The 17,870-nt window shown below is 51.0% G+C and overlaps 1 protein-coding gene across 1 annotated transcript in view; it reads left to right on the top strand.

Moving 5' to 3' along the window:
• The window catches only part of GRHL1 (grainyhead like transcription factor 1), a 52,083-nt gene that overhangs the window by 23,265 nt on the left and 10,948 nt on the right, over nucleotides 1-17,870 (top strand). Inside the window, exon 9 of the mRNA XM_027773613.1 lies at nucleotides 13,563-13,721. Coding sequence (XP_027629414.1) covers nucleotides 13,563-13,721 — 159 coding nt within the window. The remainder of the gene's footprint in view (nucleotides 1-13,562; nucleotides 13,722-17,870) is intronic.

Genomic DNA, 17,870 nt, shown 5'->3' with positions numbered 1-17,870 from the left:
TGTCCAGAGCCTGGCGCCCAGCAGACCGGAGCCGTCGACAGAGCCTGGCGCCCAGGCTCGGCTGCTTGATTGGTTTCGTTGCGGAGAGAGGATGTTGGCTGTGACCCAGTGTCTGCCATCTAAAGCGCATACTCCCCAGAGGGTTAGGATTAGACTTTAGCCAAGACTTGGATCTTGATTTTTTAAACTGTTTCCCACTCCATTGGTTTCAGTGGACATTAATAGCTTCCTCTACATGTATTGGAAAATGGTGGTTTTCTTCACTGTAATTAGTAATGTTGGGCTTCAGGTAAGACTAAACTCCACTGTTGACCTCATATTTTAGCTTCTTTTGGAGAGATTTTTGCTATAGGGCGCATGCGCTTGCTGGGGAGACAGAAAGCAAGAAATCACTCTCCCAGGGGAGTTGGCCATGCCTCAGACCCTTCTCCTCCATTCTCCTCTTGGGATTTTGGGCACCCATGCACATGCGCCCAGTGTGAGTTTTAAGCCATCGGGTCTGGGACTCAAACCACCATCAACTACATGGGAAACAAGCGACATAGCCATTACACCATCTGCTGGTCCGAACCTCACATTTTCATTTCAGGAGGTTTCTATTTAAGAGAGACGACTTAGAACTGCCTTAATATATGGTCTTTTTGATTTATTTGGAGGAGAATTAAATTAAAATTTATTCTAGAGCTGCTCCTTCTTTTTTTTTTTCTTTCTTTTTTTTCTTTGCCACTGGGCACATGCACTCACCAGAGAGAGAAAGAGAGAGATGGAAAGTGAGAAATTAATGCACCCCCCCAACTCCGGGGATGGACATGCTGCAGTCTCTTTTCCTTCGTTCTCTCAGGATTTGGGCATGCACACACATGCACCTGGCGTGTTTTACAGGTTGTTGGGTCCCACCTGCAGAGTCACTCATGTGGGATCCAGCACCTTAACCACTGTGCCGTGTGCTACCCTGAGCTTCTTATTCTTGCGGAGAGATTTTTGCTATAAGGCACACATGCTCCCTGGAGACAGAGAGAGCAAGATAAAGTGGGAAATAACCCCCACCCTCCCGGGCATGCCCATGCCACAGTCCTTTCTCCTCCGTTGTCCTCTAGGGATTTTGAGCACTCATGCACACACACCCGGCATGAGTTTCAAGCTGATGGGTCTGGGACCCAAACCATGGTTGACCATGTGGGAAACCAGTGATGTAACCATTATACCTCCTGCTGGTCCCCTACCCTGATTTCTACTTTCAATTTGGTAGTTACAGTCTAAGAATGACGTTATGGATATTATATCTGTATTCAGCCAAATTGAAATTTTTAAAAGAATCATTTATTTATTTATTTATTTTAATTTGGCCAGAGAGAGAGATAAAGTAAGAAAACAAGCCACCAGGTCTGGCACTTGAACCACGTTTGGCCATGTGGGGATCCAGCACTCTTAACCACCACGCCACCTGTTGGCCCCACCAAATTGAATTTTAATACTAGAATGGGTTAAAATGATAAAAACTCCCAGAAGCCACTGGGACTATATCCAAGATGGCTGCGGCCTTCTCTGGCCAGGCCACGTCATCGGCCGAGCGAGTCTCCTGACCTGTGTGAAGACAAATAGGTTTGGCACAGACCAGCCATTTGGCTTGAAAATTAAGGACCTTTCTCATTTCATGCCTCGTAACAACAGCCTTCTGCTCAGAGCCGTTTTGGGGTGCTTCTTTCCCAAGTTTTCCGTGAGGTGCTTCCCAGCTCGTGTTCCTCACCATGGCGGTGTGTGGAATTGCAGGAGCCCCAGGCGGAGTCGGGGGACACTGGCCTAGGCTCTGGCTGTCCCGTCTGCGTGTTGTGTCGGTGTCTCTAGAGCCTCAGCGTCAGCCTCACAACATGTCTCTTTCCTTAAGAAATAACGGGGGCAAGCCAGCTGGTGATGAGGTTAAGGCAGCCGGATCCCACATGGCCATCTCCGCAGTTTGAGTCCTGGGCCGGGCATCTTGAGAAACATGCCGGGTGCCTGTGCGTGTTTGTCCAAAGTCCTGAGAGAATGGAGGAAGAGGGACTGTGGTGTGGTCGTCCCCCTTGGGGGTACCTTCTTTCTCTCTTTCTTGCTTTCTGTGTCTTCAGTGAGCTCACACACCCTGTAGCAAATTACAAAAACAAGCGAAGACTGTGGACGTGTGTGACACCCGTGGAAGGTGAAGGAGACTAGGGTTGCCAGCAAGGAGAAGTACATTTTTGGAAGGTTGAACTTTATTCAGGGTCCAGCTTCCTGAAGCATCTTCCAGAGTTGAAATCATCCCACCTTTTCTTTTTCACCTCTCACTTTTCTTATTCCGTCTACTGAGCAGTTAGAACTCACTCGAACTTTCTGACTGCACCGTGAGACACAGGTAGGCAGGCAGGCATGCTCTCGGCTCTGTTTCTGAAACTTTTCCCAAAGTTTGCTTTTTGGAACTGCAGACTGTTTTGCAAAGATATTTGGGTGGACCTTTCCCCTTTTTCCTTATTCCCAGCTCCCCCACTCCCATGTAGCTCTTGCGAGTTTCAGTGGAAAGAGGCAGCCTCATCTGAAGAGGCCCTTTGACATGTGGCGGCCCAGACACTGGGTAGCACAGTAGGAAACAGCTGCAGGCCGGTCTCCTCCGAAGCTGGGGTCCTGGAGGCTGGGAGAGGTGCAGAGACCTTAGCACAGCTGTGCATGCAATGTGAGTTACCAGATAACCAGAAAGGGGGCCACTGGTGTAAAAGCAGAGACATACACACCTACAAGGTGGCCCGTGGCCCATGGTACAGGCGGCTCCCAGCCCCCTGCTTACCTGTGTCTCAGTGTATCTCAAACACCGTCACCTTTTCCAGGTAATTGAGGGGGTGTTTACGGTCGGCCACATCCTTTGTTCCATGAGTATTCGCTTCATTTCCAGCGTGTGTGGACACTGCCTGGCACTCTCCTTTCTGTAAAGATACCGAGGGGTTGAGGCTGGCTCTGAAGGCAGGTGTGAGTACAGAAGCGCGTGAGCTTGTTCTGCAACCTCTCGGCCTTGACTTCCTCATCTTACAGATGGAGCTAGAATCGGTTTCATAGGTGGGACTTTGAGAGTCAAGGAGTTGGGTACACTGGGACACAGGTATTGTGTGGTGGAGTTTCGTTTTTAGCTTTTTGCCACAGGGTGCGTACGCTCACCAGAGAGACAGAGAGGGAAAGTGAGAAATCACCCCCCAGGGGCACGGCCATGCTGCAAGCCTTTCTCCTCCTGGGATTTTGGGTGCTCGTGCCTCCTCCTGGGATTTTGGGTGCTCATGCACACACGGGTGAGAAATCATTTTTCAAGCCACCACCAGGTCTGGGACTCGAACCACTGTTGGCCACGTGGGAGTCCAGTGCCATAACTACCACACTGCCTGCTTACCCTGGCAGCCTGGAGTTTTATTTGGCTGGAGTCAGCAATTTGGGGTCATTCATTGGGTTCTTACTGGCCAGGCACTGCCAGGGTGCTCTCGGGGTGCATAGAGGAGGGACTCACAATCCAGTTCTCACAGAACTCCAGACACCATGTGGAGGGTGCCCCTCAAGTCAGTGCAGTTCGCCAGGGTACACTCGCCTGCAGCCTTGAAGTGCAGACCCGGAAGGAACCCGAGTACCTGCTGTGTGATGCAGAGCGGGCCGTGGTGAACGGTGGTACGCGCATGCGCACGTGTGTGTGTGTGAGCGTGCGTGTGAGTGTGGTGGTGGGGCTTCAGAGGACCCTTGCTCCCTTCGTGAGGCGCTGGCCTTCACCCTGTGAGTGCACTTGTGCCGGCCTTGGTTGTGAACCACATGCCTTGGGGTGGAGGTTCTTTGAAGATGTGTAGTACTGTGCTTTTAGTTCCGTGCTAAACTAAGACTTTTTAAGATCAGGAGTGGTTTGTTTTTATTTGTTTAACATAGGGCATGTGTGCTTTCCAGAGCAAGACAGAGAGAGAGAGAGAAATGGCTCCCCGGGGAATGGCCACGCCACAGTCCCTTCTCCATTCTCTCAGGGTTTGGGGTCAGTGCCCAGTGTGTTTTCAAGCTGCTGGGTCCAGGACTTGAACAGCAGTCAGCCGTGTGGCATCTAACCGCCCCAACCCCCACACCACTAACTGGCCCACGGAGCGTATTTTTTGGTGTCACGTCCTGCCAGGTTTGGGCTTAAGTGCTGTCTTGAGCCAGAGAAAGGCCAGGTGAGGTCTTGGGGTGTCGTGGGATCTGCTCTGCTGTCGTGTGAGTGGAGTAGGAGTTCCTGGACTGGGGTCTGGGTGTCCTCTGGGGGTGAGGCAGTGCTGCTTCCTGTTAAAAGCGTGTGTGTTCTCCGCACTGGAGGAGCAGTGCTCTGGGAGGTGGGGACAGCTGCAGAGCTCGGCTGGAGCCCCACGTGCAGCATCCCAGGCAGGCAACGTGGTCTTCCTTAAGGACACCGTGGCCAGCTGTCGCCAGTCAGAGTAGGAGAACGACTGTGGTGCTCTCGCGACGCTGGCACCAACGACCACCTAAACGACTGTGGTGCTCTCGCGACGCTGGCACCGACCACCTCCCACCCAGCAGCTCTGTCTCCTTCCTGCCGCCGGACTCCTAGGCCAGGCATTGCTCTGAGGTTGAAAGAAGGTTCATTTGTGTAACTTTATGTTATTAATTCTTTTTATCGGCGGTGTTTTTGGGGGGCCCTACTGTGTGTTGAAAGTTTTGTGAGGATTTGAAACTAGTTAAAATTATGCCAGTTTTGGCCAGTAGTTGGTGTGGAGGTTATGGCGCCAGACCCCACATGGCCAAGTGCGGAGTTTGAGTCCTGGACCTGGCAGCTTCAAGGTCACGCCAGGTGCATGTGTGTGCGTGCCCAAAATTCTAGGGGTTCAGAGAAGGGACTGGGGTGTGGCCATCCTACACGGGGGATGATTTTCCCTCCATCTCTCTCTGGCAAGCACAAATGCCCTATAGCAAAAAAATAAAAGATCTCCCGTACTTCCGTACCATCTAGTGCTAGATAATAGGCATTGGGAGAAACAGTGTGGACATCGGACGTGTTCTCGTCGGTCAGAAACGTGCTCCCCACAATGTCAGAGTGTGACAGGAATGCAACAGAGGTGATACATTCAGACACTCCCTTCTGGGGCCAGCAGGGATAGTGGTGGTTGAGGCGATGGGCTCCCATGTGGCCAGCTGCAGTTCGAGTCCCGGACCCTAAGGCTTGCAACTCATGCTGGGCACGTTGTGCGTGTGTGCTCAAAACCCGAGAGGAGGGACCAGCAGTTAGCTTAATGGCTATGTCGCTGGACTCCCATGTAGTCGACTGCGATTCGAGTCCTGGACCCGGCGCCTTAAAACTCACGCCAGGTGCGTGTGCGTGCGTGCCCAAGATCCCGAGAAGAGAATGGAGAAGGGATTGCAGCGTGGCCATTCCCCCTGGGGGGTGATTTCTCGCTTTCTGTCTCTCTCTCTGTGTCTTTCTGACGAGCACACGCACCACAAAAACAAAAACCCTTAAAAAAAAAAAAAAAAAACCCAGAGGAGAATGGAGAAGGGATTGTGGTGTGGCCATCCCCCTGGGGGGATTATTCTCCACTTTTTCTCTCTTGTCTCTGTCCCTCTGATGAGCCCACACCCCCTCAGAGGTGTGCCCTATAACAAAAATCTCTTTGGAAAATAAAAAAAAGAAAAAGGTGCTCATTCCTGTCCTTGACTGGGGCGATGACCTTGACCTGGGTGAGGAGAGTACAGAGAGGCGGCTGTGTCCTTGGAGGGGCTAGGAGGAAGAGCTGGTACAGGCTGGTGGGTGGGAAAGCCAGGCTGTGGGCAGGTGCCAGGGCACAGCCGTGGTGAGGCCGTCCTGTGTGGGTGGGTGAGGGAGTGCAGTTGGAGCCCGCCTCCGTTGGTGCTAGCGATGTATCCACAGGGACGTGTCTGCAGAGAATGGAGGAAAGGGTATTGCAAAATCGAGGGGCAGAGAAAATTGATTCCCCGAATTGAGAAGTGCCAGTTAAGGAGGTGTGAAGCTAGTTTGGAGCCCGTCTCTGGGGGCCTTGAGAACCGGGGTCCCCCCTTCGGAGAGTGGAGAGGGCCTTCCTGACCTCCATCTCCCAGGCTGGGTGCTCTGTCCAGGTGGGCGCTCTGCCACCTGGACCAGAAGCTCTGGCCCCTCGTTCACTCTCAGAGCAGAGCACATTGCGACTGCACTTCAGCTCGAAAAGGCCCCTAAAAAGGAAACTATCAGAAAGAAAACCATTCCCAAGCTGCCCTAGGGAGATCCGTGGGGCCAGCTAGTGGTGTGGCAGCTGAGGTGGCTGGATCCCGCATGGCTGGCTGTGCGGCTCAAGTCCTGGACCCAGCAGCTTGAAAAAGCATGCCGACTAGTATGTGTGTGTGCCCAAAATCCCAAGGGGAGAGCTGGGGAGAAGGGATTGTGGCCATCCCCCTGACAGGTGCTTTCTTTCTCTCTTTGGAGAGCACAAGTACCCCAGAGCAAATTATTTTTTTAGAGAGATTCTTGTGATAGGTCGCATGCACTCGTCAGAGAGACAGAGACAGAGAAACAAAACAAAAAGTTACCCCCCAGGAGTGATGGCCGTGCCATAGTCCCTTCTCCATTCTCCTCTCGGGATTTTGGGCACACACACCCATGTGCCCAGTGTGAGTTCCAAGCCATCGGACTCAAACCATGGTCTACCATGTGGGAGTCCAGCAGTGTAGCCATTACGCCGTCCACTGGTCCCCGCCCTGTAACAAATGAAAACAAAACAAGAAAAGAATGGCTCCCCTTTCTGGCCAGCCTCTCGTCTGGACAGTGAGCAGGTTACTGGACCTGTGCCTTGGTTACGCTGTTGATAACGCCCAGAAGGAGCAGGTGGGTTGGGTTTTGTGAAATTGATGCGTCCGGCCTTGGCGCCCCCTGTTGGGGAGTGAAGCCTGATGGTGACGTCTGTTTTGAGCAGACCGTTTGCTTGGTCTCTCCTCCTCCCTCTGAGGACCTGCTGGAGAAGACAGGCTGTGGCTCCCCGTGCTTCCTACCACGTGGCCCAGGCCCTGATCCTTGCGGCGCTGCGCGCTCGCTGTCGGCGTTTGCGGTAAAAACCTACTTGGCTTTCTCCTTCGGTCGCGTAGATCACTTCACTTTGTTGTTTTCCTCCATTTCAAACCGAGGTTTGGAAACAGAAGGAAATCTTAGTGCATGAATTCTCGGCCAAGAATGAGGAACTGTCCTTAGAAAAATGGGCTGGACGTTTAGAAAGGAATCCTGCGGAGCATCTTTGGCCTGCTCGGCAGTTTACTTTTGTGGTTAGTTTTTTTCTCTTCTCATAATTTTGGGTGGGAACGTTAGTTGCTCATCTTTTGAGATTAATGTCGATTCTTTGAATAAAATCCAACTTTTCCTCAAAATAAGTGGCAAGGAAGTATGAAAAACAGAGCCTTGTTTTGTTTTGTTTTGTTTATTTCTGGGCCAGCAGGTGGCATAGTAGTTAAGGCACTGGACTCCTACATGGGCAACCGTGGTTCAAGTCCCTGACCTGGCAGCTTAAAACACACGCCAAGCATATGTGCGTGCATGCCTGAAATCCCAAGAGGAGAATGGATTGCAGTGTGGTCATTCCCCCCCGGGGGATGATTTCTTATTTTCTGTCTCTCTCTCTCTGGTGAGTGCATGCACCCTGTAGCAATAAAATCAAAAACAAAACAAAACAAAAACAGTCTTGTCTCCTGGCCCAGCCTGGTGGTACAGTCCACAGCGAACTGAACTCCAGTGCTGGAAGCCACCTGGCTGACTGGGTCCCTACCCTGGCTTGGCCTGGAAACATGCTGGGCCTGTGTGCGCATGTGTGTGCATGTGCCCGTGATCCTGGTGGTCCAGAGGGCAGGGAAAGGGACGGTGCGTGGCGAGACTCTGCCGAGGCTCATTCTCCCTCTCTCTCTCGCTTGTACATGCATGCCTTCTATAATGAATAAAATAAAACAAATAAAAAAATATGTATGTATTCTCGCCAACCAGCAGTTAGCGTAATGGCTATGTCGCTGGACTCCCATGTAGTTGACCGCGGTTCGCGTCCCGGACCCGGTGGCTTAAAACTCACGCCGGGCGCATGTGCATGCGTGCCCAAGATCCCGAGAGGCGCATGGAGGAGAAGGGATTGCTGCATGACCATCCCCCCGGGGGGTGATTTCTCGCTTTCTGTCTCTCTGTCTCTCTCTGTCTGTCTGGCGAGCGTATGCGCATGCATGTGCCCTATAGCAAAAAAACCTCTTCAAAAAAATATAAAATGTATGTATTCTCGAGGAGGTTCTGGTGTAGCGAGAAAGGCAACCCACGTCATGGCTCGTGTTGGATAGCACAGGCTGACGCTCGGATGTGCCTCCGTGGGAATCAAGCGCGACACGAGACACAGACAAGAAGAAGAGTTATAGTACGTTGATTCCCCGAGAGTGCGTGTGCTCACCAGACAGAGACAGAGAGGAGGAGGCGCGCCCCCAACCCCCGTGGGGGACGGTCACACCACGACCCTTCTCTTCCGTCTCCCCCTCTTTTGGGAATCCTGGGCACTCGTGCACAGGTGCCTGGCATGTTTCTCAGCATGAGTCGTGTGGTCGGACCATCAGAGCTGGCCCAAGTTAAGAGATTTTAATAGTTTTTTTTTTTAATCTTTTCTGTCAGTATATTATGAACTGAGTCCGCGAGGCTTTGCATGGCTTCGTGGAATAATAGAGTTGACCAGAATGCTTTAATCTGTATGTTTCTGTTGATTTAATTGACATTCTTATTTGATGGGCCAGTGACTGTGAATAACTTTTACTTAGAAAACCTTTGGGATACATATAAGGATATCTGAGCTCTTCAAGGAAAGAAAACCCCATACAAGGGCTTGTCTTAGTGACCTCATTGTAGGAGCCAAGGGGGACGTGCCGTGGATCAAAGTTTACAGACAGATCATTCGCTTTTAGCTGTGAGCTTTATCATGGCTGCTCACTTGAATTGCTTGGGAAACACCAAAAACCATCCCTAAGTCCCGACTCCACTTGGGACCAGTGAAGTCAGAGCCCCAGGGGTGTGGCAGGCCACCAGAGGGTTTTGGTCTCCCAGGTGACTCTGATGTCAGGGTCGCCAAGCAACGTTCATAGACGGGATTGTCACACTGGCGTGCACACACTCACCGGAGAGCTTGGGGCCCCGCAGCCCCGCCCCAGGCTCCAATGCAGCAGGTCTGGGTGGGGGCACGAGAATCCACATTTCTGCACGTCCCCAGGTGAGGCCGGTGCCCCCGGCTCTGCCCTGAGAACCACTGTGGCATGAGGTTCTTTCTTAAAGTTTGCTGTGGGGTGTGTCCGCAGGCCCCAGAGAGAGAGGGAGGGAAAGCACCCTGCAGGGGTCCCCTCCTAGGGTTTTGGGCACACACACATATGCGCCTGGTGTGTTTTTCTAGCTACCAGGCCAAGGACTTGAACCGCACAGTCAGCCATGTAGGATCCAGCTGCCCTAGCCACCAGCCACTGACTGGCCTGAGGCTCTGTTTCTGTTGACACAGTGTACGCATTCGTGGGGTGCAGCGTGATTTTCAGTGTGAACTACAAGGTATGATATTCAAATCGGGGGCATTAGCTGATCTGTCATCACAGACATTCATTGTTTCTTGTGTTGGGGACGTCCAGAGTCGTCCCTTCCAGCTGACCTGAGATGCAGGACCCTTACAGCAGTCACCCCACTGTGCCGTTCACGCTGGGACTGGCTGCTCTCACCCAGCTGTGATTTCGCGCCCGTTAACCGCCATCTCTACCCCCTGGCCCCTCCTCTTTCCAGCCTGTAGTAATCCCTCTGCTGTCTACTTCTTCGAGGTCATCTTTAGTTTCCACTCGTGTGAGGACCTGTTATTTTTCTGTGTGGCTTATGTCACTCACATACTGTCAGCCAGGCTCGACCATGTTGCCTCAAGTGACAGACCTGTGTTCTTTTTGACGGTTGTATGGTATTCTGCTGGACTTTCATGTACTGCATTTTTTTGAAGGGGGAGAGAGGTTTTTGCTATAGGGCGTGTGCTCGGCAGACAGAGAGATAGAAAGTGAGAAATCACCCCCCAGGGGGGATGGCCATGCCACAATCCCTTCTCCATTTTCCTCTCAGGATCTTGGGCACACACGCACACGCACCTGGCATGAGTTTTAAGCCACCAGGTTCGGGATTCGATCTGCAGTCGACTACATGGGAATCCAGCGACATAGCCATTACGCTAACTGCTGGTCCCATGATACTTTTTCTAAGAGAGATTTTTGCTGTAGGGTACGTGCATTCACCGGAGAGATAAAGAGAAACAGAAAGTGAGAAGTCGCCCTCCCGTGGCCCTCCAGGCCGGCACCTCGGGGCCCTTGCGTGCATGCCCGGTGTGTTTCAGGCCGACAGGGCAAGGGATTCAAACTGGCATTGCCCTGTGGAGTCTGGCTTCTCGAGCAGCACGTTACCACTGCGCCACAGAGCCTACTGGGTGTTTAAAAATTAGAACAGTGTTTACTTACTGGAAATAGGCTGAAAGGGAAGAAGAGTACTAGCACAGGGCCAGGCAGTCCCAGGTTGGGCCTGTGCTTGGTCTCGAGAAGAGGCAGAACATGGTGGTTGAACCTGGCTCCTAACCAGGCACGGTCTGGTCAGGAAACCAGTCCCAGGGTGAGCAAAGTGGCGCGCCGTCCCCGTGGGAAAAAGCAGGTGGTCGGCTCGGGAGAAAAGTTGATTTAGAAAAGAGGTGGCATACAGAGGGGAAGTCCTCCATGTGAACCCCGGTTCTTGGGCTTCCTGCCTTGGACAGCGCTAGGGTTCTTTCTGGGCTCTGTCTGTAAGAGGACAGTGCTGTCTTCCTGGGTTCCATGGGCAGTGTCACCGACATGCTCAGTACAACCCTACCACCCAGACACCCAGTGAGCGGGACTGCTGCCCCCCTGCTGGCTCGGGGACAGTCTGGAGGGATGAGACTGCAGTGTGGAGGTGGCCTCAGGCCCAGTCTCTGCAGCCTGAGATGGGCAGAGAGCAGCTTGCAGGGTCCTGCCTGACCAGGGGACCCAGGAGCAGGATGAGTGGTGGGGACAGAGGTGAAGCGGGTGTCAGCGTACAGACTGTTTTGGGCCAATGAGAGGAGCAGTCTGGGTGGACAGCTCGTCAGGGACAAGAAATGACTGAGTTTTTTCTTTTTTCTTTTTCAGTTTGTTATAGGGCACATGTACTTGCCAGGGAGAGACAGGGACAGAGAGAGAGAGAGCAAGAGAGAAAATGAGAAATCTCCCTTGGGGAGTGGCCACAGGACAATTCTTCTTCTCTGTTTTCCTGTTTTCCTGTTGGGATTTTGGGCATGCACACACATATGCCTGGCGTGTTTTTCAAGCCAGCTGTCCAGGATTGGAACTGCTTGGTTGGCCGTGTGAGATCCAGCCACCTTAACCACCCTCCACTTGCTGGCCCCAGCAGATGCCTTTTCATTGTTTTTTGTTTTTTGGTTTTTTTTTTTAGAGGTTTTTGCTATAGGGCATAGGGCTCGCCAGAAAGACAGAGAGAGACAGAGAGATAGAACAGCGAGAAATCACCCCCAGGGGGAAATGGCCATGCCGCAATCCCTTCTCCTCCATCCCAGCGTGAGTTTAAGCCACCAGGTCCGGGACTCAAACCGCAGTCGGTTACATGGGAGTCCAGCGACATAGCCATTACGCCAACTGCTGGTCCCAGATGCCTTTTAGTTGTTAACGTGGGCACTCGTTTCCTCAACCTTTTTAGGATGTTTGTCTAGTACAGACTATTATTTACACGTTTATTTACATATATTTGCATATATTTACATGCACAGTGCTCGTATGCACTAGAGCAGGGTAAAAACCCTACTTCAACATTTTGTGTGCCTTCTGAAGAGTTGTGGTTCTGGGGCGCCAGGCGGCGTGGTGGTTAAAGGCACTGGACTCACAATGGCCAACCGTGGTTCCGGTCCTGGGTCTGATGGCTTCCTTTCTCACTTTCCCCCTCTCTATCTCTGTCTCTGTCTGGTCAAAATGGAAAATAATGAGAATAGCAACAATAAATAAAGTTTAAATAATTCTTCAAGAAGAAAGAGTTACCATTCTAACTTTTACTCCTTTCCTCTCTTCTAGGCTTTCTCCCCTTTATAACGTAGGCTTCTCTCTCTCTCTGTCTCGCTTTGGCCCATGACACCCAGTACCCCATACCTGTCCCTGGCTGCTAGGCCTGAAGGAGTTGGCTAAAAGGAGTCCAGTCTAGGGTGAGGGTATTGGGCCTACCAAACCAGCCGTGGTTTTAGCAACTGTAATTCCCATGCTGTCCACTACGTGGTGCTCATGTACCGTAAATAAATTCCAAACTCATTGGGAGGGGAGCCCCAAACACCCTGTTTGGGAGCCAAAACCCAGATAGTGGAACTCGTTCTTTGGTACAGGGTCCACCTGCATCTCTGTGCTGTGACCTCCAGTGCCACTCACAATGTGACCTGATTTATTTTAACTTTTGAGAAAATTTGCTGGAGAAGAAACATGTCTTAACTGATCGGGAGCCCAGGATAGGGAGGTGAGAACGGGTGTGACTGATCCTTTGATGCTGGTCTTTTTCTTTCGAAAGAGGAATCCCAGCAGGATAGACTGACCCCCAGCTAACGCACTGCTAGGTGCGTGCCAGCAGCCGGAGGAACTCAGCCAGTGCCCAGCCTGTGCAGGGCTGGCATGGGAGGCCATGACTCGGGCACTGACCACAGAGAACGGGTCTTTGAAGCCGTCGGCTGACAGCCTCTAACTCTGGGCTAGACCATTTTCTCCAAAGTCGTGTTGTAACCGGATAGTGGACGCATCGCTATTGCTTAGAGTCAGACTGTTCTTTTCTCTCCTGGAAGTGTGCTCGCCAGCATGGCATCTTCCGGGGTTCTCTCCTGGGTGGTTTTGGGTGCACGTTTGTGGAACTTGTTGAATGAGGAACGTGTTAGTGTCTCGTTACGATCGTTAAGTTCTCAGCCTGCTAACAAACTTTGCCACTTTTGTCTTACTTCTCCACCTGGGCTTGTAAAGACAAGAATATAAATCATATTTAGAAAACGAAAGGCCCTTAAACTTTTGGGCACCACCCAGAAAGGAGCTGTAAAGTTATTGTAAACTGCGGTTGTGTCCTGAGGACGCGACCATCATGATCCTGTAACCTACAGACCAATAAGAACAAATGGGGAGAAAGCGAGACTTGGAGTAGCCTGGGTAGTCAGGGACGGAGGACGAGCTTCAATCGGTACCTTCTGATCACAGTAACCGAGGAGCAGAGGCACACCCCTTTCCTAAGTTCTAAACTCAGGTCGGGGAGTACTACAGGTCCTCCTAAGAGGCGGCACCAACACAGACACGTGGATGCCCAGAGGCTGTCCTGACCTGGACGTTGACACCCAGGAAGACTGGGTGTGACGAGACCCTGTCGAGAGTGCCCCCCCTCACACACACACACACATGTAGTCTCTGTCACTAAAAAAACCGAGAAGGTGAAACGTGAGACGCTCCAGCCAGAGGCGAAGCGCGCTAAGGCCGGCCGGCGGCGCTTCTTGCTTACGGAGCCTTCTCTTCCTTGGCAGGTGTTCATCTCTGTGAACTGCTTGAGCACGGACTTCTCTTCCCAGAAGGGCGTGAAGGGGTTGCCCCTGAACATCCAAATAGACACCTATAGCTACAACAACCGCAGCAACAAGCCGGTGCACAGGGCCTACTGCCAGATCAAAGTCTTCTGTGACAAGGTAAGACGGGCGGGGCTCGGACACTCCTTTGCCGTGTACTCCTCCTCCCCGGGGAAGACCAAGAGCCCTTTAATGTTTGACTTCAGAATCAATGCATTGCCACTGATACAAAATAAGCCATTTTATTTTTTAAGAGAGATTTTTGCTATAGGGCGCGTATGCTCGCCGGAGAGACAACAGAAGGACAGAGAGAGGCAGAAAGGGTGAGATCACGCCCGATGGCCACACCACAATCCCTTCTCCTCCGCTCTCTCAGGATTTTGGGCACGCACACGCACACGTACGCCTGATGTGAGTTTTAAGCCGCTGGGTTCAGGACTTGGACCATGTTGACTACATGGGAATCCAGCAACATAACCATTATGCTATCTGCTGGTCCAAAGTGAGCCATTTTAAATGACCAATTGCTGTTTTAGCCTTGCAAAGACATTATATACAGGGAAGACAGAAATGTGCTTTATTAATTTTTAAGAGTTTTTTTGCTGTAGGCACATATGCTTACCAGAGAGACAGAGAGGGAAAGTGCGAAGTCACTTCCTGGGAGGATGGCCACACTGCAGTCCCTTCTCCATTCTCCTCAGGGATTTGTGCACACATTCACATGCACCTGGTACAAGTGTAAAGCCACCAGGTCTGGGGTTCGAACCACGGGTGGCCGTGGGGGCCCAGCACCTTAACCACGACACTACCTGCTGGTCCCCACATGTCTTACTTAACTAAACCTTTACTAGAAAGGTTGATGAGCACGTCTCGTTGGGCACGTCTAGTGAAGTGAGGGTGGTACGCAGCATGTCCTGGCCCGGCTCCCTGGGCTCTGTGGGGAGTTCATGCCCGCCAGGGCTCTTAGCCCTCCGTGTGGATGAGTCCTGCAGGGCCACCCTCGCACTGGCTCACCCCCTCCAGCCCTTCAGGAAGCCTTTAGCCAACTCAGGAAAGTAGGAGATGAGGTCTGGTTCTCCTCTACAGCAAGAGGGAGGCGAGAAGAGAAAGCCTAGTGTCCACAGTGGTTCCAGCATGATCTCTCGTCCATTATGGCTGCCTTTTATCCCTGGAGCAGGGCTGATCGATTTGTGGGGGAGGGGTATAGTCAGGGGCTCTGCTGGGTTATACCTGCAGAGGTTTCGTGGGCCTCCGTGTCTTTTTTTCGGGGGGCACACATGCACACACACCCAGCATGAGTTTTAAACCCCTGGGTCCGAGGCTTGAACTGCAGTTGGCCATGTGGGAATCCAGCAATGTAACCACTATGCCATCTGCTGGCCTCCAGGCCACTGTATCTTGAGCACAGGAGACAGTGGTCCCTTGAGAACCAGGAGGTAGCCATGGATGAGTGAATGGTCCATTGAACTAAGATCAGATAAGACTTCGACTTTTCCTATTCAGGAATATTGGACTGCATGGGGTTTTTTTGGGGAGAAGTTTTTGCTATAGGGCGTGTGCACTCACCAAAAAGACAGAGACGGACAGAGAGAAAGTGAGAAATCACCTCCCAGGGGGGGATGGTCACGCCGCAATCCCTTCTCCTCCATTCTCCTCTCGGGATCTTGGGCACGCACACACACGTGCCCGGCGTGAGTTTTAAGCCACCGGGTCCGGGATGCGAACCGCAGTCGACTACGGGGGAGTCCAGCGACATAGCCATTACGCTAACTGATGGTTCCCATCAATTCCGTATTTTTTCAGAGAAAATAAAAGTATAACTTGGATCTCTAACCAATGGGAGTCTGGCAGCTCCTTTTTTTTTTTTTTTTTTTTTTTCTCTCTCTCTCTCTCTTTCTTTTCTATGTTTTTGCCATAGGACATGTGCACTCGCTGGAGAGAGACAGAAAGAAAGAATGAAAGTGAGAAATGATCCCCCAGTGGGATCATCATCCTCCCCATGGGGAGGGCCATGCGGTAATTCCTTCTTCCCTGTTCTCTCCAGATTTGGGGCATGCACGCACACACGCATGGTGTCGTTTTCAGGCAGTCGCGTCTGGGACTTGAACCATGTCGGGGTCAACCATGTAGGAGCCAGCGCTTTAACTACCATGCCACCTGCTGGCCTCACCAGCCCCTCTTTCTGTGAGTTGGTACAAGGGTACTTTAAAAAGTTCACAGAAAAATGAGGTTAAAGTGTGAGTTTATTTTGGTTCAGTTTTTTTTCAAAACCATATGTAGATACCTCACAGTAATTTCCTGTACCTTTTGGAGACCCCTTGCATATATTCCTCACCCATTCTAATAGAGAAAAAATTCATTCGCACTGATTTCCCGTAGACGCCTTCTTCTTCGTCAGACTAACATTCATCGTGGCTTACTGGGTGCAGGTGTTGTGGATTGTCTTTTTGGGGCAGTATCTGATGTGACTCCCCAAGATCAGTCTCTTTCATCGTTGACAGAGTTAAACATTTAATTTAAATCATTCATAATGTCATAGGACTTCCTTTAGCATTAATTTGCAGTGTGCTTTGAGATGATGACTAAAGTCTGCCTGTGTAGTACGTCTGAAAAGTATACTATTCTATTTACAAATACAGCAACACAAATTATTTCTAACTCTATACCATTATCTAACCACATAAATCCAGGGAGCAAGGTTTCATTTAAAAACGAGCAGCTAAAACGAAGTTCCTCTCCACGGTGGATGTAGCCTTCTATTTCGGAAGGTCTTTTTGCTGGGTATCAAATTCCAGGTCGACTGTTTTTTCCTTTTGTTTTCTGAAAATGTTGTACCACTGTCTCCCAGTTGACATAGTCTCTGAGAAGTCTGCTGTCTTCCTTGCCTTTGTGCCTCTGCACATGTCTTTTAAAACAACATTTTTTTTTTTTAAGGTTTTTGCCATAGGCTGCATGCTCTTACTAGGGGGAGGGGACAGAAAACGTGAGGAATCACCCCTTAAGGGGATGGCCACTCCTCAATCCCTTCTCTTCCATTCTCCTTTTGGGACTTTGGGCATTCGCATAAAGGTGCCAGGAGTGATTTTTAAGACACTCGATCCAGGACTCGAACTGTGGTCTGCCATGTAGGAGTCTAGCGCCTTAACTGCTATACCATCTGCTGGCCCTGGTGGGACAGTTCTTATTGTTTCTCTTGGCTTCCAGAGAACCTATTTAACAGGAAAATAAGCCAACAGTTCATCTAAACAAATAACCTTCTCAAGCAAACTGACAGATGTTACGTTTTTACTATACTTCATTGCTTAACTTCAGGTCATAGTTCTTTGTTTTTTTAGTTTTTGCGGATTCATTTGCAAGGCAGTATCGATCTTGGTGTAACTTGTAGGCACGGTGCACACGTGTCCCTTTTGCAGGACTCGGTATAGTTTCTCTTCTAAGCCACTGTCCCAGTTTCTAGTCGCGTCTTTGCTCCCGTGAGTTCTAGTTGGTCGTATCTGTCACCTAGCTGATGCCGCGTCCTTGCATGGAATCGCAGCTCTCATGGTGACACGGCCGGTCTAGGGAAGTAGCGCCGAAGTCAGGTCAGCTTTACTCCTCCTTGCCTTTCGTTCTCCTGCTGCACAAAGGAAACGGCACTCACATCTTTACAGGCAGTGCGGTGCTTAGCGGATTCTCCCAGCTTTACGTACCTGGCTACATCCACCGTGGAGGGGAACTTCGCTTTAGCTGTTCGTTTTTTAATTAAACATTGTTCCCTGGATTTATGTGGTTAGATATTGGTATAGAATTAGAAATAATTTGAGGATCTGCAGGTGGCATAATGGTTACCTTACTGGAATCCCACGTAGTCTACTGCGGTTCGAGTTCCCGACCAGGTGGCTTTAAACTCACACCAGGTGTGTATGTGTATGCGTGCGTGTCTCTCTCCGTGTGTGTGCGCACGAGCATGCACACCCAAAATCCTGAGAGGAGAAGGGATTGTGGCATGGCCATCCTCCCTGTGGGGTGATTTCTCGCTTTCTGTCTCTCTAGCGAGCGTTCATGCCCTATAGCAAAAATCTCTCTCTACCATTAAAGAGAAATACTTAAGTTTTTTGTTTGTTTGTTTGTTTGTTTGGTTTTTATTTTTGAGAGATTTTCACTGTAGGGCACGTGCGCTCGCCAGACAGACAGAGACATAGAGACAGAAAGCGAGAAATCTCCTCCATTCTCCTCTCGGGATCTTGGGCACGCACGCACATGCGCCCGGCGTGAGTTTTAAGCCACCGG

Source organism: Tupaia chinensis, unplaced genomic scaffold, assembly GCF_000334495.1.
Source record: "Tupaia chinensis unplaced genomic scaffold, TupChi_1.0 Scaffold000045_1, whole genome shotgun sequence".
Lineage (NCBI taxonomy): Eukaryota > Metazoa > Chordata > Mammalia > Scandentia > Tupaiidae > Tupaia > Tupaia belangeri.
This window is presented reverse-complemented; position numbering and strand designations above follow the sequence as displayed.